Raw genomic sequence first — 22340 nt, forward strand, 5'->3', positions numbered from 1 at the left:
GCACACAAAGATACACACACAGATACACATACAAAGACACACACACATCCTTACACTAAGGACAACAGGACTCAGCTCTGTACCTACGTTGCCCATTCTGATATTCCGGTCCTGGGTTTACTTGGTAAAACCCTACACTATAGTCACATGGTCTCTGTGTATCTGTTTCCTGGTCGCTGTGTAACAGAGACTGTAAGTGATAAGAACAGTTGTTCTGGATTCTGAAAGACTGATGAAAGGTCTTTAAAGTCCTGTTTCATTTGTAATTTTTTTTTCTGATCCAACTAATTAAGTTACTTTCACAACTTTCCTCTGGTAATAGGAGCCACTTTGTATATTTGGATTAATTTCAAAATCTGAGCAGCTATGAAGCAGAGGCTCTTTAGAATCACAGTGAAGTGACTGTGTTTAAAAGTGAGTCCGTAGGAACTGTGTCCAGAAGATCTAACTTGTGTTCAGTTGCCAGAAGGATGTCTCTGGTTTTGGGGGTGGGGTGGGGGAGGGGCTACCACAGTCCTGCTTATAACAGCCTGGGTCTTAAAAGATCCCCAGTTAAAACTAAAAGGTAATATTTTGAATGTAACAGTGGAGCTTGTGAACTTAGAATGTGCTCTCCTGTTCCCATGTGGAGCTCGGAGATTGTTCTAATGATTGTTTATTCCGCTGCTAGGCTCATTTTAACAAACAGACTCTCCTCGGTGAAAAACAAAGAGGAGAATTAGCAATTATCTGATTTATTTAGGCTTTGTAGAAAACTAGCTTGGGCAAGTCAAGTCCTTGAAAATCCACTTCAGTGCCTGAATTAATTCAGTTAATTGTTTACTTGTGTGTCTTTGTTGCGAGCTGAGACCCAGCAGATTTGGTTTTAAAGAAAAGAAGAATCTTGCTATGGCACAGGGGGTGCTCCAGAGGCCCTTTCTTAATTAATTGCCACAGATGTCTCTGCTGGGGACTAGATTTGCCTATGACAGTTCTCCCTTACAATATTGCAGGTTTTTTTTTTAAACAAAGCATTTTCTATCTATTGCTTCAATGGTAGCTTTGTTCTTGCAGAAAGGCCAAGTCATCAAAGGACTCTCACTTCTACTCCTGATGCTGCCACTAATTAGCTCGGTGACCTTAAGAGAGCCTGCACACTGCTGGTGCCCTTGAGTGTAAAGTGAGGGGCTTGGAGGAATCGCTTGCTTTCCCTGGGATGAGGACCTCTGAATTATCTCCAGCTTTCGTTGGCTTGTGGGGAGACTGAGAAGTACAGTGCTCCCTGGCTTTCCCTATGCCCACGGCTGACTTCCTGAGCCCACGTGGTCTACCTTCCAGTTGCCTAAGCAAATGCGCTGTGGGGCCGGGCAGAGAGAGAACAGTGTAGGTCTGAAAGGTAGAAATAGCCACTTCTACTATAATCAACTCCTTTGTCCCCATGAGAGACATGTCAACTGGGTCTGTCTGAACCCTTTCCAGCTTTTCTCTGCTTCTGTTTTTCTAAATATTTCTGAGTTATCAAAACATAAGACTTGCAACCTTCAGTTTTCTTTGCCTTCCTTAGTTTTTTTTGTTTGTTTGCTTGTTTTGTTTTGGTTTTTTGATAACCTTGTGCCTCCATTTTTCTTTTTTCTTTTTCTGTTTTTGTACTTTAATGTCTTTTTAATTTTAATTTTATTTTATTTTTGTTGATACATTCTGATCCGGTAATGGTTGATTACTTACTTATTTATTTTCATTTTACTTTTATTGTATATATTTTATTTACATTTCAAATGCTATCCCCTTTCCTGGTTTCCCCTCAATAAACCCCCATCCCATCCCCCCTTCCCCTGCTTCTATGAGGGTGCCTGCCATCCTCCCATCCCCTTCTGCCTTCCCCTCCCTGACATTTCCCTACACAGGGGCATCCAGCCTTGATAGAACAAAGGTCTTCCTCCCATTGATGCCCAACAAGGCCATCCTCTGCTATATATGCAGATGAAGCCATGGGTCTGTCCATTTTTACTCTTTGGATAGTGGTTAGTCCCTGGGAGCTCTGGTTGGTTGGTATTGTTGTTCTTTTGGGGTTGCAAACCCCTTCAGCTCCTACAATCCTTTCTCTAACTCCTCCATTGGGGACCTCGTTCTCAGTTCAATAGTTGGCCGTGAGCATCTGCCTCTGTATTTGTGAGGATCTGGCAGAGCCTCTTGGGGACAGCTCTGTCAGGCTCCTGTCAGCATGTATTTATTTCTTGACATCAGCAATATTGTCTGGGTTTGGTGCCTGCTATGGGCTGAATCCCCAGGTAGGGCATTCCTCCACTTTTCAAATGCTGGGGTCACAGATATTTGTCACCATACCTGACCTCCAAAGACTTAAAATAACTCTCCTAAGGACATGGGGTCGATCAGTGATGTGTGGAATGTGTGTGTTGGGAGGAGGAAGGCTATGAACAGGAGTTAGCATTGCATAAACTGTTTTTCAAAAAGTTCGTTTAGAATTATTACTCCTACGTGGACACTTGCCATGGGATTTTGTGAAAGTTCTGTTTGTCTGTTCAGTATAGCCTCATATCCAATGGGCTAGCTTGTTCCACTTAAGTGTGTTGAGAAGTATGATATGCATTCTCATGAATTTTTTTTTTTGTTTTCCTAGAAAGATTTTGCAGTGAAAAAAATTTTAAAAATATCCATTTATTATCTATAAGAACACTGTAGCTGTCTTCAGACACACCAGAAGAGGGCATCATTACAGATGGCTGTGAGCCACCATGCGGTTGCTGGGATTTGAACTCAGGACCTCTGGAAGAATAGTCAGTGCTCTTAACCACTGAACCATCTCTCCAGCCCCATGGTGAAAAATTTTAATTTGACTATTGATTAAATTTTATACCTGCCAATTGCTTTCAAAGCCAAAATAGTTAGCTATTCTTTGTATTATTTCAAAAAAGATTTATTTTTATTTATGTGTGTGTGTGTGTGTGTGTGTGTGTGTGTGTGTGTGTGTGTGTGAGAGAGAGAGAGAGAGAGAGAGAGAGAGAGAGTTTGTTGTAGACCACATGTATGCTGAGGCCAGAAGAGGGCAGATTGTTACTTCCATTTATTGTTTTACTAACTACTTAATTCACTAAATTATCAATGTAATATCAAGCATTCCTGTCACACAAATATATTTTTAAAACTTTATCTCATTTAAATGAACATTTAAGAAAATCCTTATTTATCCATGATTCGCAGAGGAAAAGTGAGTCCAAGAGGAGTTGAATTGCAAACTCAGGGTAAGGGGTTAGGTCCGTAGGGAGCAAATGTCTGTCTAACTTTGAATCTTACATTCTTTGTTCGCAGGAAGGGCAGTTCTTAAGTTTCAGAGAGTTGAACTCCACCGTGAGCAAACGCTGTGCCTAAAATTTTGGCCAAAACAAACAGGACAAAATAGGTCCCATTTTTAAAATTTTCTTTCAATGTACTTTGTAAGAATTATTGGTTGGCCTAGACTCTAAAGTTATGAAGAGCCTCGAAATAAACTTTTTCTCTAAGAGTAAACCGAAGTCAGGCACCCATTACACTGGCTGATCAGAATCTGCCGCTGTGATGGTAGCACCACTCCAGGCCCTTGTGGGAGAATTTAGGATTCGGAGCTTCTTCAATGATTCCTGCTGCCTTCCCTTGGTCCCAGCCCTGGGAAGGCAGAGGCAGGCAGGTCTCTGAGTTTGAGGTCAGCCTGGTCTACAGAGACAGCCAGGGCTACACAGAGAAACTCTCAAAATAAACAAAGTGGCGGGGTGAGGGGAGGGAGGGGATGGAGATTATGTTAGGATTTCGGGACCCCAGAATTTGATCCTGGCTTGATTATTATCTCACTGTGTGACTGTGAACAGAACTTCCACCTCCAGCCTCAGTCCTCCCAGTTCTCTAACTGGTAGCCATGGTTGCTAAAAATACTTATATAGCTGCTTATTTTATTTTTATAAATATTTACGTGAAAATACTTTTAACCACTGCCTATTTTATTGCATATATACAAACTTGGTTATCACTGGAGAATCTCACTTCCATATTAATTAGTTCAACAATTAAAAAATACATTGTATTTCTTGTGTGTGTGTGTGTGTGTGTGTGCACATGAGTATTCAGCAGAGTGGTGAGCACACGCTGTATTGTGTGGGTGGACATCAGAGGACAGCTTGCTCGGGTTGATTCTCTCCTATTGTGTTTGTCTTGGGGACATAACTTGAGTTAGGTTTGGTAGCACATGCATTTACCTGCTAAGCCTCCTGATAGACACATTCAATTTTTAATTGAATTTTTAATAAATTTAAATTGATTTTGTCATAAATATCTACAATGTGCAATGCGCTGTGAACTAACCTCATAAAAATCCAGTGTTTCCATATAACTACTATTCTAGTCCATTTTCCCATGGAGTCATGTTTTATAGTGCAAACCCCTGGAGTCAGACAACTTTCCATGAGCAATGCCAGCCATCCCAGGGTGAGGGTGACCCCTGAAACATTTCACCAAGAAAGATGTAACTTCAATACTTGATATGTTTTCAGCGGACAGGTTCTAAACAGGTGTGTTCTGTGGCCCTCGAACATTGCTAAAGCTCGGTTTGGAAACAGCATAGAACCTGTCTAGTGTAGCACGCACACTAGAAAACCTCTAGTTAGATCCAGAGACAGGGCTGGGAGATGCTGCAAACTCAAGCCTAGTCTACATGGTGGGTTCTAAACCAGCCAGGGCTACACAGCGATGTGACAGGGCCTCATCTCACACGACAACATTGGAACCTTACAACTAGTTTTAAAAACATACCTCTGGGGCTGGAGGGATTGCTCAGTGGTTAGAACACTGACTGCTCTTCCAGAGGTCCTGAGTTCAAATCCCAGCAACCACATGGTGGCTCACAACCATCTGTAATGGGATCTGATGCCCTCTTCTGGTGTGTCTGAAGACAGCTACAACGTACTCATATATAGATAGAATAAATCTTTAAAAAACAAAAAACAAAAATACAACTCTACCTATTTCAATAGTCTCACAGCAACTTCACTCTTCCACTTAAAATCTCAACCTATGGATGTGATCTGGTGTTTAACAAAAGGGAAAATGGTCCCAGTCCTAATTCAGAGGGAGTTTTATTCTGAAGGAGCCTAGCAATCCTTCCTCTGTCTCAAGTATGGTACCCCAGGATGACTTTGAACTCACATCCTTTGTGCTGCAGTCCCTCATGATCCCACACGCAGCTAAAGCTGGTGGTTCTTTCTTGGGGGAGGCATTGGTGCTCACCTGGCCTGGGCCGTGCACTCAAGCATAGAGAAGGGGAAAGGTTGCTTAACTTCATGGGCATCTGAGGGCTCAAGTGTAGGGGTTCCCGGTCCCCTCCCCATTGTCAGTGGTTATTTTAGTAATTTGTTGTCATTTATTGACCAATGTCCTGCTGTGAATGGTGCCATTTACTAAGTACTTACTCTGTGCCAAGAACTAGCCCAGGAGTTTAAAGCCTGGTGTTATTTACCGGCCTCCAGCAAAGCAACTTGTTACAGCAACGAAGAAGAGAGATTCCCAGTGATTGCCAATCGCCGCCAAGGTCATACTACTAGTGGGTGCCAAGTTGGCATCGAGACCAGATTGTTTGATCCCAAAGCTCGCCTGTGTTCACAGCGAGCTAGCAGGCTAACTGGGAGATCAATCAAACATGAAAGGATCCAAGAGCTAATGAGATGAATAATGCGTTACTGTCTCAAAAGAACGGAGGAGGGGACAGGGCGGCAGCACTTGGTTGAAGTCAGAGAAGGTAGTTTCTGGTCAGCAGATTAAATTTCACCAGGCACCATTTAGCTCCTAGCATGCTAAATGAACTCGAAAGTTGGAGCAAAATCTGCCCCTTCTCAGGAAGGATTTGGGTACTTGAGGAAGATCAGTGAAATCCGTGGATCCTTTTGCCACAAGGGTTGTGAGAAGCGCTGAACTGTCACAGACCTTGGAAGAGGGGACATAGAGTTGAGGATTAAGGAAAAAAGTAAGAGTCAAGACTTCCTGAAATCTGAGTAAAGAGCCAAGGTAAGCAAGACGCACCAGCATAATGAGGAAGCTTCCAGGGCGCAGAAAGGGCAAAGCCAGGACACAGTTGAGGCTGGGCGAGCAGACCAGTTTGGTCAGAATATAAAGCAAGAGGTCTAGAGGAAGATAAGGCTGAAAGGGTGGGTGGAGCCGAATGTGGAAATCTTGACATGCTAATTCAAGGAGTGTAGATGTGCCCCCTCCCAACAGTGGCAGCTCAGAAAGACAGACTGCAGGGAGAGGAGCTGTGGCCAGTATGGGGGGTGGGGGATGGGAAGGCCTTAGGGGAGGGGGAGGAGGTGCTAGGGGCAAGAGGGGTGAGTACCAGAGATCTTGCAAAGAGGGAAGCAGATGCTTAGTTTGCTAAAGATGAACTGACTACTACTCTGTGAGGTCCTGGGATATCAAGAAAAAGACGTCCTCTCAAGAGATGAAGGTGTCCTGGGGAAGGAAACAGTGAGAATGGGACTGCTTCTCCAGGGTTTGGGAATGAGAAAGTTAGCAAGGTGGGCCTGGGCTCTTACTGAGTGTTAGTGATACAGTGACAACCACCCCTGCCTTGAAGTTTGAATAAACTGGAGCATTTAACTGTAAACCACCTACGAATAAACCATTCCCGAGATCTGTGTTCTGGTGTGCTAGACTCAAGGTCCCCACCTTTAAAGGTGTGATAATGCCTAAGGTGTTCTTCACAGGTGAACAGTACTCCACCACACTGTTTGCAGTGTGGGGGTCACAGCTGTGTTTTAGAAGATTAATGATAAAAAAAGCCATACATTGAACAAAATATCCTTTGAAATCCTAAGAGGTCAATTCCATCCCAGGAGAAGTGCTGTTGACTTAGGGAAGGGAGGATCAACACAGGAAACAGCAATGTATCTCGGCATCGAAGTCATGGAGTTGGAAGAACTTTATAAGCTGAACCAATCTCTGAATGCTCAGGACAGCAATGGCTTAGATTCCTGTAGTTCAGCACAGGTCTGTTTTAACATAAAACAGGCACTGTCAGCCCCTTCTTTCCAAATGCTCATACTAGGCTGGGAATTAATTATAAACCTGTCACAGGCATGGGAAGCCACTAATCCTGAACCTGCCTTCTGCTGTGTCCCCTCCTCATGGCCAGTGGTTCAGGTTCAGCGGTAGCCCTGGGACTAGGCTGGTCCTGAACAAGAAGAGTAGGCATTGACTATCTGGCACTCCAGCCCCAGACTCTGGAGGTACCATACAGTGAGCTGGTACTGGTAGAGTACCTATTTGTGAGCTGGATCCTCAGTCTTCAGTGACCCAAGCTGAAGGGTCGCACCCACAGTCTGCCCATCACCTTTCCAGGTACTTTCTCCCGTGAGGAAACAGGCTTTGGGTGTGATGTGATCTGGCAAGGGAAAAGCGCAGAGATGCTAAGGGAAACATACCTGGAGGAAAAAGGAAGGCTTCCTTTTTGTTTCTAACAAAACTTGGTGGTCTTTGTTCCCCCACCCCATCTGCCCGTGTTCACTAGGCACCCACTAGCCTAAGCAGCCTGATAACAGGGAACCCATAATTTGAGCCCGGAGCCGGGGCTGGGAGAGACAAAGCATGCCCAGTTATATCTGTGGGGGCAGCTATGATACCGGGTATCAGGGCCTGAAGGGGAATGTGGGGGGCAAAGTGACAGATTAGAGATGTGGCTCGTCGGGAGCTGTAAGGTTTGGGAACTTGGCTTGGACAGGGTGAGATTACCTGGAGTCCGCTCCTATCCCCTCAGGAACTAACTAGGGGCGTGGTGAGATACTGGGAGAAGAGTCTGATCCAGGGGCGGGGCTCCCAGCGAGCAGGGGCGGGGCGGGTTCCAGCAGCCGGTTGCTGGGCTACAGAGCCTAGTGGCTGCAGCGCTGCACTGTGCGCGCGGGGAGAGGATTCCGGTGCAGCCAGGCGCCGGCACCCCGCGCCACCCCAGTCTCAAACTGCAGTCGGGCAGGACAAGGGGAAGGTAGGTGCCTCAGCAAGGGGACCAGATCGCCCCGAGGGATTGGAGCCGAGGGGAGGCGGCTGCCTGATGAAGGAGGGCTCGCTGCCGAAGCGCACGTGCTAGAAGCGGGCTGTGTGACAGCCCCGGATCACCAAGTCACTTGGAGGGGGGGCGGCAAAAGCATGAGCGACCAGACTTAGGCTCTAGCCTGTGAAGGAGGCGTTTTTAAGGTACATGTGCGTGGGTGCGCAGATCACGCCTAGCCCACCCACCCTCTCTCTTGTCCCCTGTCCCTTGGTGAGCATTCGGAGCTCCTCAGCTGGCGCCCACGTTCCACTGCGCAACTGCAGCGAAGCCAGCCAAAGGGGAACATTTAGAAAATCCATCTGTAGCCCAGAACCATTCTCATTCCGTGCAGAAAGGATTCTCGAATGCCAGCGTTGCTAGTACATTGTGAGCAGAGCGTGTCATAGATTTGGAGGAGAGGAGTCGGCTCTCACAGGCTTGTCAGCGCCCCCTTGCCACTTCTTGAACTTCTTGAGTTCAGTTATGTTATTTCATTATTTTATTCTTTTTATTCGGATTGGGTGCAGGGAGAATCTCTTCGTGTGGTTCAGGCTGGTCTCAAACTTACATTGTCCAGGCTGTTCTTGAACTGAGTCCTCCTGCCTCAGTCTTCCGAGTATTGGGATTACAGGCAAGCACTCTTGGATACCAAGTCTGGCGGCAGCCAAAACCTGTGTTCAGTTTCAGTAGCAGTAAACTAACCACTAAGTTTCTATCTAGCATCCTAAAAAGTCCATGACACGGGTTTGTTTGAGTTTTGGGTTTTTTTTTTTTCATTTTAATAATAAGACTCAGTTTGCAAACAAAACTATAAACACTGTTGGGTGTTTCTCTGAGTGAAATAGCTTAATTCAATTTACTTATGAAGATGTAATCTTTACTTCAGCAATATCTCCTTTGATCACAAGACAGTTTACAAACACGGGAAATGGGGATTAGACACAGCTTATGTAAACAGAAGAATTTATTTTTTTCTTTATCATTTCATGGTCAGTTTCTTATATGCACCGGGACGATTATATTACATTAGTTCAGGATTTACTCGGAATATTTTCTGTGGAGAAAGATTTGTATCCAGAGGGTGAACAGCTGAGTACTAATGTGGAAGACAGTTTCGAAGTATTCAGAGGGTGTGGGTAACAAAAAAGAATTTTTCTTTGCATGTTGGATTGGTGGGAAAGGAATACAAAATAGAAAAGCGTCTTGTGAAACTATTTTCCTGGCATTAATGCATAAAGCATTATCATAATCTCTGATAAGTTCTTTGCTTTTTAATCAATGAAAATGTCTTGTGACGTCTACTTTATTACCAGGGCCACATGGCTTTATTGACTTTAGAATTTTCTTTTCCATAGTAGATGTTAACCCTTGAGATGCTCTGCTAATATGTTCTGGATGACCATACGAACTGTTTCTTTGGTTGGAGCTCCCAAAGATGTGCCCCGGCTGGGCTCTGAATCTGAACCCAACAGACATGAACTCGTATGCACTTATGACCTCAGTGTAGGGTGCCTTTACCAGCCAAAGACTGGTGTAAGGGACATTGCTAATGTGCAAGACGTGTGTGTGTGTGTGTGTGTGTGTGTGTGTGTGTGTGTCCATGTGTCCATGCCCATGTGTGGACACGTAGAGGCCAAAGGACAACTGAGTATCTTTATTACCATTCACCTTATTTCCTTGAGACAGATCTCTCACTGAGCCTATAGATTGCTCTGAGCCTATAGATTGCTGTGAACCTATAGATTGCTCTGAACCTATAGATTGCTCTTTTAGGTGCCACAGAGAACTGCAGCCCATCCCTCTCCTCTCTCGGGATGAGGGTATAGGCACTTGTGACCATGTCTAGCTTTCTTATGTGGGTGCTACAAAAAGTGTTTAAAACATTTACTTAACCTTTATTTTTATTTTATGTGTATGGGTGCTTTGCTTGCACGAATGCCTGTGCAACACGTGTGTTGGGTGCCTGCAGAGGCCAGAAAAGGGTGTCAGATTCGCAGGGACTGGAGTTACTGATGGTTGAGAGCTTCCCCGTCAGTGCTGGGAATTGAACCCTGGTCCTCTAGAAGAGCAACCTGTGCTCTTAACCACTGAGACAGCCCTTCAGCTCCCTAAAACGAGTTTTTAAAGCCTCAAAACCGATAAAAGGACTGAGAACTTAATTTATATATATTTTAGAATTGAAATGACCAGTGAGCACAAGGACCAGCAAGTGGTTTAGCATGCTCTCTCCAGGCTATGAACATAATTTACTAGTTACAGCACCCGGGGCGTTTACAGCATGTTTGAGACTTTAAAAACAAACAGGAGCAATTATGAGAACACTCATGAGAATTCCTTTCTCCTTTTCTGCTTATTTAAATCTCTGAACCCAGGCTAGCTCTGGCTCCATCCCACACTTAACACAGCACGATCAGAAAGATCCATGCATTATTAAGGACAAAAATCCCATGGGGCTGGAGAGATGGCTTAGTGGTTAAGAGCACTGGCTGCTCTTTGCAAAGGTTCTGAGTTCAATTCCCAGCAACCACATGGTGGCTCACAACCATCTAGAATCTGATGTCCTCTTCTGGTGTGTCTGACAGCTACAGCGTAATCGTAAAAAAATAAAATAAATACATCTTTAAAAAATCCCAAATTTTTTATGCCTGACAGGTCAGTATTTAAAACCAAGTAAATATTTAAAGCTTTAGACAAAGCCATGAAGTCCCATCAGGGCTGAATCCAGGTTGACTAAGAATGTCCTCCTGGAATAAGTGTCTGTGCCACATGAAGGATTCAGCAGCTGCCAGAGTGGGCAGGGGCCACAGAAGGGTTAATGCATGTGTCCTGCAGCAGGTGACTGTTGGCTGTCATTTGTGAAACTCTAGCTGAAAACAAAGACAAACAAGGCCGTAGGAAGAGAGTTGCCCCTGATTTGCAGGCTGTGCGCGGAGCTCATTGAACATACTTTATTTGGTTGAAAGTGTTTACACTGGAAAGGAAGATATTTAAACAGAACTGGGTTATCTTCTAGTGCACAGCTCACAAAGCATATACTTTTTAGGCTATAGGATTAAGGCCCAGGCTTTGAAAAGAGCCATCCATCAGTAATTATATGAGACTGTGGTTATCGAGATTCTCTTAAAAAAAAAAACTTGGAAGAGTCCCATGAGGAAATTCTGAATGGACAGACACAGCCCCTTTGGAATCTACCCAGGCTTCCTTCCAAAATAAAAATTTAAACAGCTGTGTCTTAGGGATGGTTGTGTACAATCCTGAGAGCAACTGTGTATGAGCCCTTGTAGTCAATGACGCTGTGAGTGTTTTATTTTTACCTCAGGATAAATCTTCAGTAAATTTCACAAGAAGCACGTGATTTTTAAAAAAACATTGTGCTTGTTAATTGAACATTTTGAAAATTCTGATATTTTAGGATGAGCATTCAATAACTTTCAGAAAACCAGCATCATTTATTAACAGAGTGCTTGTTAAGTGAACATTTTGAGAATTCTGACATTTCCCTAGAGCAAACAAGATTGAGTTTACAACTCAAGAAATAAAAAGACTTCATTTTAGGACCCTCCCACCCCCAGACGTTAAACTCTGTTAAAACAAAGCAAACAGAACTGGCTGTCTGACCTAGGCTTGATTCTGAACCGTGGGGGATTTGAACTGCTGTGTTTGGCAGCAAACCTTAATGCTTGTGGAGTTTTTTAGGCACAAACATTTTGCTCTTTGGAAAGAGAATCTTTCCTGTGTGCTTGTTCCTCTCAACCCTCTGCAGGCTTCCTAGGGCGTCCTGCCGCCTGGGTGTGGAGAAGGATTTTAGAAGACAGTGAAGTTAGGGTAAGATTATGAATGGCCACAGGCTGAGGCTTGTTGTCCTATTTGAAAATAGAGTCCCAAATCTCCGGGTTGTTTTTTTGTTTGTTTTTGTTTTTTCTTTTGTTAGCATGTGGGACTAGCAGGATTCCTAAGTCATTCAGTCAGTGCCACGTGAGCCTTTGCGTTCATTACATCGCTTTGTTTGCACGGCGATTTTCTTAAAGCAGTTTGTGGGTTCGCTGAAGTGTTTCGTCACCTCGTGTATTAGAAAACTGCCATGCTGCTTCCCTAAGTAAGATCATGGTTCTGCCAGGTGAGAACTAGGCTCCTGCATTTCTCCTGGGCGTTAATGGTTTCCAAGAGGTAGAAAAATGGGGCTGGGTGTGGTGGCGTGTTCCCTCACTTCTATAATGGAGAAAACGAGGCAGGAGGTTTGCTGTCAGTTTGGCCTGGATAGTGTGACACTCTATCCCAAACATCAAAAGTAAAATAAAATAAAAAGGGGAGATGGAAGAATTTTTAAAAAAAGCAATTATTCTGTAAAAGATTATGCAAATTATTCTAAGTATTCTTAGATTTATATGCTTTGATAATCCAGACTAAATATAGATGTTTATTTAGTGTTAGAAATGCTTCTTATTGTTTAAGCTAGAAAATAAATAATAACTTCTCCTTCTGAGAGACAACTGAGGTTGATCGTCCCTAGCCCAGAAATCCAGAACCCGAAATTTGGTTAAGGCCAGGCACATTTCCTGAATCCCAGCATCCCGGTGGGGGGGAGTGGCCAGGGGGGTGTTGGGGGAAGACAGAGGCAGGTGGATTTCTGCACATTATAAGACAACCAAGCTACACAGTGAGACCATCTATAAAATCAAATGAGAGGAGCTGGAGAGGTGGTTCAGTGGTTAGAGCACTGACTGTTCTTCCAGAGGACCTCAGTTCAATTCCCAGCAACCACATGGTGGCTCACAACCATCTGTAGTGGGATCTGATGCCCTCTTCTGGTGTGTCTGAAGACAGCTGCAGTGTGCTCATATACATAAAATAAATAAACAAATAGTTTTGAAAAAACAAAACAAAAAACAACTAATCAAGAGAACACACGTAAAATGTAGATAAATGGTCTTCAGGCTGTATGGCTAAAGTGAATATAAAACATAAATATAAAACATAAATACTTAATGACTAGACCTCGTCCCATCCTCAAGCCCAATACCTGAAGACTTGTCAAATCTAAAATGCTTTTGCCCCCAGGCATTTTATACTTTATTTTGGAGTTGTGTGCACATGCACACAAGTTGTTGGGTGCCCTCCCCCACTGTCCTCATCTCATCATTTTAAGAATCAAAGAGAGCGAGTTTTGTATCGTATTATAGACGATTTAAGTGACACCGTGAACAGCATGGCCCTACACCTACTGTAAAGGTGTGCATTCTTCCTGTTTTATGGGACGTATAAAAAGTTGACTACATGTTAAGTTCATAAGGCAAATCTCTTTACACTAAGGCACCTGTGTCGTAACAGCTGCTTTTGAATTTTAAAACTCATGTTTTGCCTGCATGTATGTTTGTGTGCCATGGGCATGCAGTCCTTGTCAAAGACAGAAGAGGGATTTCTGGGAACCGGAGGTCCAGATGGTTGTGAGCCCCTGTGTGGGTGCTGTGACCTGAACCCAGGTCCTCTGACAGTGCTCTTCACTGACCAACCGTCTCTTCCGCTCCACTGGTTTCTTGATCACCACGTAATTTTAGACTGCATAAAATACATTTGGTTAATTAAAAAACATAGGTGTCTAACCCAATTGCTCCTGTGATCTTTTCCTTTTTTTTTTTTTTAACTTGATAAAGAATTTCCTCTTAGCAACCAAGAGTAAATGCGTTAATATAATAAATGAGATCTAAGCAACGATCACACCACTTGACTGTCGACCTGGATGGAGAAAACCTCACAGGACTCACCCCTAGATGAATAGCTTCAGACAATTAATGGCTGCTAGAGAGAGAGAGAGAACCACAGGAATGAATCCCTGGTGGGTGGGCCTTACTGAGTGCTCAACCCTAAAAACCTGTACGTACAAGTCCCATGTCTTTTGAACCCGGGTCTCTCAAGGAACCTAGAGCTCATGATTTTGACAAGATGGTTTGTCTGGCGGGAACCAGGCCTTTCTTGTCTGTGCCTCCGCAGTGCTAGGGTTATAGCACTTGCTCCCAGGGTCTGTTTGTTTGTCTCTACCAAACCCAGATCTTCACGGAGTCAGCCATCTTCCCAGCCCCGGTTCCCAAGTATTTTACGTAAGAAACAGACACAGCACTGGAGTCCTGCCCGCGGGCGGTCCTGGAGCTCACAGTCTTCACGTTATATCGGCATGCATTTCCACTTCTATTATTTTATCCTTCACAACTCCAAGACAGAACGTTATCTCTGACACTCTGTGTGAGTTGGAATTCTTGAGTGAAATCGGCCATTAAGTCTCCAAATCCTGACTGTGTCAAGCGCACATGGCTAGTGGGTGACTGACTAAGAGAAGGGAGCACAGTGAACAGAGGAGGTGACAAAAAAGAGAAAAAGATGTGTTCTTACAGGTGAGGGATGAGCCGTGATTGGCTCTCATCTCACCACAAGATGGGCTCAGGGCTGAGAGGCTGGTTAATGTTTCAAAGAAGTCCTTCATAATACTGAAAACTATTTTTTAAAATCCAAGTACTGGGGCTAGAGAGATGCCTCCGCAGTGAAGAGCATTTGTCGCTCCTGCAGAGGATTGAGTTCACTACCAGCACTCACATGGCACTGCTGCGTACAGGAGATCTGACACCCTCTCTGATCTCCAAAGGCAGCCGGGACACGTGCATGAATGCAGGCAAACACTCACACACATAAAGAATGGATACTTTAAACTCTTCTTTATTTATTTTATGTATATCAGAACACTGAAGAAGTGTGCTGTCTTCAGACACACCAGAAGAGGGCATCAGATCCCATTACAGATGGTTGTGAGCCACCATGTGGTGCTGGGATTTGAACTCAGGACCTCTGGAAGAGCAGTCAGAGCTCTTAACTGCTGAGCCATCTCTCTAGCTCCAAGAAAATGAAATTTTTTTTTTTTTTAATCCAAGCATTGCCTTGGCTAAAGAGAGTTAGGCTAGTGTCTAAGAGAGAAATCATCAACTATGGACCATGGGGGTGAAAGTCAGGGCACGTTCACCGATCCAGACATTTTGACAGTCAACCTGGGGTGGGCATTCACTGAGGGACTGCTCTAGAGGTCTGGCTACCCTGGCCAACTTGGAGTCTCCTGGGCATATCTTTCCTGAGTGTTAAGGCCCCCTTTGTCCATGTACACGTGGCACAGGTTTTTCGTTTTGTTTTTAAATTCCAGCAAGTGCCAATGGCGTGCACGTATAGCACCTGCTGTGTTTCTGTCCCTGCCAAGATGGGCTGGCTGGGACACATCTGCAGCAGTGGCCATTCAAGCAAATGAACAGGCGGAGTGGCTTCCTATGTAAGGCCCTCTTCAGGGCAGCTGGTGGGATGTGTGCCAGCCCTGCACTTTGGATTCCTGTACCTTCTCGTTCTGGCCTAGTTCTGATCCCAGCAGCCCGCTTAGTGTGGCTGCAGGGCAGCAATGCCTGTTCTGAAGTGGCAGCTAGGGGGCGCTTCGCTGCACCCGTCCTGTGGTGCTGGGTGGTTAGGAGGCATACCTGGCACAGACCTTTTGGTGAACTACAAAATGTTCCAGACTTTTAGGCCATGCAAACGGAGGACAGTCATTTGTATTTCTGGGCCTTGATACATTAATGCCAGATGTATAGAATCTTGAAACATAAATGCATATTTTCTTTGGGCCCAACCCTGAATGCTAGAGTTTGAAAACAGTTTCACAAATAGCCTTGGCTTTGTTTTATTTTAAATATTATCAACACTAGTTATTCCATTTCATTTTTAAATAAATGCCGAAGAACTTCATAAGGAATCCCATTTCATTCCAGGAAATTTATGGTCACACTCATAACTCTCCACAGTTATAAAAGGCATGTGGAACAGAATGGTGCCTGCTGAGCTTGCTTCCAGATGCACATCATTAGTACCGTCCTCACCGCAGGCACCTCAGAACCCTCCGCTCACACTGGGCTGAACGAGTAGAAAGATGGTTATGTTCGTGTCAGCAGCTTTGTTGATTGAGTCTCCCTTCTCTAACGAAGTTGGTCAGTGGTGCAGCCTCACAGCCTCAGGTCTGCAGTGACATAGCTGAATGTCTGAGACCCTGTGTGGTGTCACCTGCAGGAACTGCAGCTGACGTTCCTTAGTTCTACTGGCCCCGACCTTTGGCTTTCTCTCCCATTGTATGGAGATAGATATCTACTTTAAATATAAGGAAAGAGTTGCGTGCATTTTATAAACACAGGACTTGGCCTTGTGGGAGCTTGGGTCGAACAGTGGACCAGTTCTTGCTCTACACAGGCAGCACTAGGACCTGCCTCCGTGGGGTCACTGGGATGTCCCACAGTGGCCTGGCAGGTGGTGAATCTCAAGGACCATTTTCCCATGTGACGTTCTTTGATGCTCAATAAAAATGTCCTAACATTCCAGGCTTCGGTGGTGCATGCCTTTAATGTCAGCATGGAGGAGGCTGATGCAGGAGGATCTCTGTGAGTTCGAGGCCCGCCTACAAAGCAAGTTTCTGGACAGCCAGAGCTGTTACACAGAGAAACCCTGACTCAGAAAGACAAACAAAAGACACAATGAGAGAAAAGAGAACAGCAAAACATGAATACGGAGAAGAGGAAGTAGGAAGTAATGGGAGGGATGTTTGGATAGTTAAGTAAAGAGAGGCATGGGAGGGTGGGGGGAGGAAGGAGCTGGGTGGGCAGAAATAGCTAATGGTAAGGATGTTTGAAAAGCCATGTGGAAACTTACACACACACACACACACACACACACACACACAAGTTTAATTGGAGTTAGTCTACACAGGGAATAATGCTCCTCCTAGAATCACAGGTTGCCAGATGACAAGCCCACTGCCTGGTTTAGGGTACTTCCATTGAACTGTGGTTGTCCTGGAGATCCTCAATCGAAACCGGCTGTGCCAATGCTCTCAGTTGTTTATGAGACACAGATGATGAAGAAACCATACACTTTGGTCACACCCCATGGAGTAATCAGGTAAATACTGACCAGGTAACTGGTCTACCGAACTATGTCAAGGGGTGTAATAGTGGTATGGGTGTCATGGGAGAAGCCAACAACTGTTAAACTCATATGTAAGGCCCCCTCCACAATAGGAGATGCATGCCTAGTATTGTAAATATGAACTCAAGCCCATGGTTGTTGAGCTCACAGACCCCAGAGGTTAAAAAGTACTACTACTCACATTCTAAGTAAACTACTGTTCATGTTCTAAGTACACATAGTAGCTACTATTCATATTTAAAAGTAAGCATAGCAGCAAACAACCCTATAAATTCATCTTTGTATGTAGATAGATCAGTATAGATCTCAGACCTAACTGGAAAAGTTTCTTTGTGCAGTAGATGGCAGTTATCACAGAAATTGTTAATTCTTCGTATAGAGAATAATTATCTATGGAGTTTTCAGTCAGACTGATACATCTATATCTTATACCTTCCCACAAGGCTCCAAAACCAGCGAGGAAAACAATATGGAATGGTTCTACAAGCCAGAGGCCAGCCAAGACTGGGGCACAGAGTGTCTTCTAGACACAGGGACTGAGATACTCAGCCTAGCATGGGAGAGCCTCTTAGACCCAGACCCCTAACTGAGAAGCTAATGACAGTTAATGACTTCGGGGGAGGGAGAGTTGGTTTTCTTTAAGGGTAAGTCTACCATCCAGTGGATGGCCTCACCCATTAGTACACGGGCAACACAAATTAGATTCGGTAGATTATTTTTATTTTAAATAATATCTCTCAAGGTTGCGAGAGGTGGAAAATGGGAGTAAGTCTAGGAGGTGTTAGGAGAAGGGGTGGGGTGGAAATGTGTGCATGAAGTTGCAAAGAATTAAAAACAAAATCAACATTCTTAGCCTGACTAGCACTTGCTAATGCTTGATAGCAGTTCCTATTTCCAGAAATATCTGTATCAGTGACCCCTCCCATTGTTCTGGAGGACTCCCTAGTCCTGCTGGGATGTTTGGCTGGCAGGAACCATAACTCCCCACAGGCTGAGTGGTTTGTTCCTGTTCACAGTTCTGTGTTGTAATGTTCTCTGTTGCAGCAGGACCAGGTGCAGTGGCCAGAGTTGGTTGGAGTATATCTCGAGCCGGGCTTAGTTGAAACAGACATCTAATATTTGGGAGACTGAGTCAAGAGGAAGTGAGTTCAAGACCAGCCTGAAACAAGTTAGCGCAACCTTATTTCAAAGTAAACCAGAACAAACCACCTGAGTGAGGGTCCCGATGGAAGGATTGGGGAGATGGCTCAGTGAGGCACAGCTGTGTGTGTATGATAATCCCAGTGCTGGGTAGTAGGGGCAGGAGGATTTCTGGGGGTCTTGCTTGCCAGCCCATCTCAAAAACAAAACAAAACACCTTTGAGCCGTCTTCTCGCCGTCCGGGGATCTGTGTGTCCTCCCCACTCTTCACATGGCGTCCCCAGAGAGTCTTCTGTTGATTGTGACCTACGCTGACTCAGGCCATCCATTTCTCTCCCTCTCATCTGGTACAAGTGCTTTGCTTTTACAGGTTGGAAGTATGAATTGTTTCATATGCCAGCAAGCTGCTGCAAGTGGGGCTTCCGCCCGGTGGAGACTCTCCGATGTGCGCACACAGTCATTAAAGTCTCCCCGTAAAGTCGCCTTCAGGCAACGAGTTTATGTGAAGCAAATGAATTTCCAGTTGACTCGCTCCTCACACCCAAGCAGTTTATCTCAGGGTGTATGTACCAATAGTCCAGGATTGGAGGATATCTGGCATCTCAACTATTCTGGCCCTAAGCATTTCATGAGAGGGATGCTCTGCCTGTATTTGCTTTTCCATGTTAGCTTATAATTCTGTATAAATTACACACTTTTTTCTCCTCTTCTTGTTTTCAAGACAGGATTTCACTATGTAGCTCTGGCTGTCCTTGAACTCAGTATATAGACCAGGCTGGCCTCAAACTCACAGAGATACACCTGCCTCTGCCTCCTGAGTGCTGAGATTTAAAGGTGTGGCCACTACACCCAGATATTAAATTACACTTTATTAACTTACAGAGAATCACACATTTTGTACATCCTAAGACCATGTCAAGAGATGACCTGTTGTGTATACTTTAGGGAATGAAGTTTATCTCCTTAGCCCCTGTTCCTGCTGCATAGGCAGGAGAGTCCATGGATGAGTCTGAGATGTGTTGGGGACAGACATGACCAAGGAGAAAGGTTTGAATTCATCTCAAATCTGTAATTATCCAGAGTACTCTCGGTGACGTCGGTTCTGTCACTGTACCTCTGTTAAGAAGCTGAGTTGTATTTTATTGAAATGCCAGCCTCTCATCACACCCTTGTTTACGTGACATTTAAATGTTTTAAAATGGAAGCTTCTTATTGGTCGTCCGTTCTCATTCTGCGCTGGGCAGCTTTGGGGAGGAGTCACTGAAGTCCCCGCCTCAGGCTTAACATCTGTTCCTGGGAGGAGATGACCGAACCCCAGATCTGCGCAGGGTCTGCATTCACAGAGGGCTTTGCATTGCTCTAGAACTGCCCCATCTGGTCTCGAATCTGGCTCTAGCTGCGGGGTCTCCTGCTGGGGGTCACTTAGCCCTCTCTGATCCGAAGACTGACAGTATTCACCTTCTAGAACAGTGCTTTTCAACCTGTGGTTCATGACACCTTTTGGGGGTCGAATGACTCTTTCACAGGGATCACCTAAGACCACTAGAAAACACAGATATTTATGTTGTATTTCATAACAGTAACAAAATTATAATTATGAAGTAGCAACAGGTTTCAACATGAGAAAATGAACTAAAGGGTCACAGTGTTAGGAAGGTTGAGAACCTCTGCTCTAGAAGGTCTCCGAAGTAAACAACTTAGCATAGAAACATCCTGGTTCTTAGAAGTGTTCTTTTGTTATTACTCTTTTGGCCTGCTCAAACAGTTATAAGCAGAAAGTTGCAAGCCATTGTGTGGCTGTGATTTTCTTCTAGTTGAAGTAGATTGGTCACTGGAAAGGCCTAGGTAGAAAGGCTAGTGCAAGATGAATTCAGAGGCAGTAGAAGCTCTACATGTATTGTATGGGTAACAGTTTACAAAATTTTATTACATTTATCACACACACACACACACACACACACAAACACACACACTGTATAGCAGCCAGATGTCTGTGACATCTTTCTAAAAAGTGGTTCTTTTAGGTTGGGGAGATGGCTCAGCAGTTTTACTATTGGCTGATTTTCCATAGGACCCAGGTTCAATTCCCAGCACCCACATGGCAGCACATTAACTGTAACTCCAGTCCTTAGGGCATATAACACCATTTTCTGGCTCTGTGGGTACAATGCATGCCTGCTGTGCAGTGATGACCATACGGGCAAAACACCCAAACACATAAGTGAAATAAAGTGGTTCTTTTAAGAGATAAGTAACATTCAGTGCCTTGTGTGGACAGAGCGGTGCTCACATCACTATATAGTAAGTAAAGAGCGGTCCCTGAGACTTTGTGTTAACCATGTCTTTGGTTTGCATTCTTCAGGGATAAACACGTCTGGTGAGAACCATGGCATTCAAGGTCCACCCTGAACGCAGGACAGCGTTCTTCAGCACCCTTCTCCTGCTAGGCTACTTGGTAAGTTCCTGCTTCTCTCTTTCATATGAATTCGGAGAAAGAACTACCCACATCATGGCGACTCATGCCTGTAGAAGGTTGCAAGTTCAAGAACTCATTCAGAAAGCAGCCTTCCTTCTTAGATAGACATTGTCAATGCCACGCCCCCAGGTGGTTTTTACTCTCACATGCCACGCCCTGCAGATGCCTTTTCTTTCCTACAAACAGCATGAGCTGGGGAGGTGAAGATAACATTTAGGGAACCACTTCTCTCTTGCAGTCATGTAAAGCGAATTGTGAAACCGGAGATTGCAGACAGCAAGAATTCAAGGACCGAGCTGGAAACTGTGTCCTGTGCAGACAGTGTGGACCTGGCATGGAGTTGTCCAAGGTACATATCGAGAACACGCTTGTGCCTCTGTCCCACATTGCGTTCCTTTACTTGACTGTCAGCAACACTTTGGGTAAATGACAGAAGTCTTGGTTCATGATTACCATTTTAGAGACATATAATAGAAGTCCCCTCTAATCTCTGCATTTTTTTAAAAGATAAATATATTCTAACAACCAGGATTTTATAAACACCAGTGATGTCTATAACTTAGTATTTAAATGACAGATTGTTTCGAGGCGCTAACTATAAAAAACCAATTTTCTACTATGAACACAGATAACTAAGGATAGGTAGTGGAAATAGAAATACTACCATTTTCTGGGCCTTCTTTTTCTTATATTTTTGGTTGTGAGCATAGCCTGTAATGGCTGAGCCATCTCTCCAGCCCCCTCTTTTTCTTAAAATTAAAATTAACGTTACCATTGCTGGTGGGATAGGACAAGGCAGGCCATGGTATTGAAGGAAGCCAGTGTTATAGTCCTTACCACGTCAGCATGTGCTTTTCAAATCTTGCTCATTAAGAAATCCTCCTCACACCTGCTCACGTTTGGGAGCCTCTTGGCCTCTTCTAACCTAAACACCCAGCATTTGCTTTATTTTCTCATCCTTTGAAGATGTTATAGTGTGTGTGTGTGGGGGTGGTGTAAGGTTTTGTTTTCAGTGAGGCCTCAGAGCCTTCCATTAGAAAACAGACAATGGGTTTTTGTTTTTATGGAGAGGGAGGGTAACTTCTAAATGGAGAGCTCCATTCCCTGCAGACTGCTCTTATTTAAATCTGAGTCTTATCAGATTCGTGGGTTTTTTTTTTGATCAATGATCTACAAACAGCAGGAAACAAAGTCCCATAGGACTTTTCTTGCTGGTTGCTGTGCTCACTCTATAAGTGGTGGCTTTCAGAGTCCTGACTTTACATCTGGATTGAAGTGGTCTCTGATCGCTACTTAATTACTACATCCTATCAGGAAGGTTCGGTCTCTCTTGACCGTATTAACGTTTATTTCAGATATAGGGTCCGTCATGTTGGGTAGATAGCAGGTTCTTTTGCCCATGGCCAGCGAAGAAATTCAAATACCCAGGCACCCAGGAGGGAGACAGATAGCTCTTCCACCCACTTTGCCTAACATGGGACCGGTGTGTGTGTGTGTGTGTGTGTGGGGGGGGGGGGTGATGAGAAAACCCTTCCTAAAAGTTTGTTTTCTTATCTTCGTCTTTTGACTGTAGAAAATATAAATAAATGTCTAGAGGATCAAACCAGAAGATGAAGGTTCAAACAGCTGGAAACATTTTAAATGGAGGGGAAAAAATCAGTCCCCAGTCTCCGGTTGCACGGGGACTTCCCT

At 44.4% G+C, this 22340-nt stretch overlaps 1 protein-coding gene across 1 annotated transcript in view; it reads left to right on the forward strand.

Annotated features, from left to right (window-relative positions):
• TNFRSF19 (TNF receptor superfamily member 19) overlaps nucleotides 1-22340 on the forward strand; it is an 80576-nt gene that overhangs the window by 1302 nt on the left and 56934 nt on the right. The window contains exons 2-3 of the mRNA XM_080925918.1: nucleotides 20535-20627; nucleotides 20887-20997. Of these exons, the coding sequence (XP_080782044.1) occupies nucleotides 20559-20627; nucleotides 20887-20997 (180 nt within the window). The 5' untranslated portion in view covers nucleotides 20535-20558. The remainder of the gene's footprint in view (nucleotides 1-20534; nucleotides 20628-20886; nucleotides 20998-22340) is intronic.

The sequence above is a fragment of the Micromys minutus genome, assembly GCF_963924665.1.
Source record: "Micromys minutus genome assembly, chromosome: 12".
NCBI classification, from domain to species: domain Eukaryota; kingdom Metazoa; phylum Chordata; class Mammalia; order Rodentia; family Muridae; genus Micromys; species Micromys minutus.